Source organism: Haplochromis burtoni, unplaced genomic scaffold (genome assembly GCF_018398535.1).
Source record: "Haplochromis burtoni strain Fernald_Lab_line unplaced genomic scaffold, NCSU_Asbu1 Contig_631, whole genome shotgun sequence".
Classification (NCBI taxonomy): domain Eukaryota; kingdom Metazoa; phylum Chordata; class Actinopteri; order Cichliformes; family Cichlidae; genus Haplochromis; species Haplochromis burtoni.
Window position 1 is genome coordinate 254,246 of NW_024582992.1, and position 1,090 is coordinate 255,335.

General features: G+C 45.8%; 1 protein-coding gene across 1 annotated transcript in view; it reads left to right on the forward strand.

The window, feature by feature from the left end:
- LOC102295057 (tomoregulin-1) overlaps window positions 1–1,084 on the forward strand; it is a gene marked incomplete in the record, with an annotated part of 17,923 nt that extends 16,839 nt beyond the window's left edge. Inside the window, 1 exon segment of the mRNA XM_042214940.1 lies at window positions 621–1,084. Coding sequence (XP_042070874.1) covers window positions 621–705 — 85 coding nt within the window.
- Between the last annotated feature and the right edge of the window lie 6 nt (window positions 1,085–1,090).

The following is a 1,090-nucleotide window of genomic DNA, read 5'->3' on the forward strand; positions in this document are numbered from 1 at the left end:
AGTCTGTCAGGTTCAAAGTGCAGCCCAGACGTGCAGTCCTGATACGCTCCTGCTGAAACCAACACCTCCTTTTTCTCCTTTGGTGGTGAGTGATGGTGAAACATCAGCAGGCTGCCTGTGATGCCTCCACGTGCTCAGCCGCTTCATCGCTTTACCTCACGCTGTAAAAAACGTTATCAGCACTGACCAGCAGCGCTGACGTGATTCCACTTAAAGTGAGGCAGAGATTTTCCAATAAAAAAACGTCTAACATTCAATAACTGGACCTCTGAAAGTTTATCCTCATCCCACATCTAATAGAATAGAATAGAACAGCGCTTTATTGTCATTGTACACAAAGAGAAAAGGTGACAGAGGTTTTAGTAGTTTTGCACGCACCAGGAATCTGCAGGGTCACTGCTGTAAGAGAAACACTCCTATTGGCTGTTAAAGATGATCACATGATCTAACGTTACATTTTGCCGGGAAGCTGGGAAATGAAAATATTCCCGATCAGCTTGATTAGTTTTTTCTTCCCCTCAGAGTTACAGGAGGCACGTGAAGCAGATCATTGTTACATTTACTGATGAAAGCTGAGTGTAATGTTGATGTTGACGTGCACTTCCTGTTGTGTCCTACAGGCGGTGCAACAAGACGAAGCGTGGTCGGAGGCAGAAGCAGCATCTCGGGCACTTCCCGTCAGGAACGTCGTCCCGGATGATGTAGCTGCTCTTTCTTTTTTCAATGATTTTTTTAATTTTCCATCTTGTTTTTTATAAAATTCGACCTTTCGTACCACAGACTGCATTTTTGATATCTCGACTTTTTGGTGCCTCTTCTTATTTTCCCTCGTTTTTTGGAATAACCCGACATTACTGAGGGGCCTTATTTTCCACCTTTCATTCCTTTGGCTTCCCGTCTGCAGGTGGTTTTCAGTTTGTGGAGACGTGGCCGTGCTGCTGGCGTCCTCTCAGACTCTGAAACACTGTGGAAACTTTATTTCTCTGATTGTCTCGTCGCTCCGGACGTCCACACCGCAAACAGTGACGATTGTCTCAGTTTTCGCCCGGTGAGACGCACAGCAGGAGCGCCTCCTTTTTAGTTTTTCGGC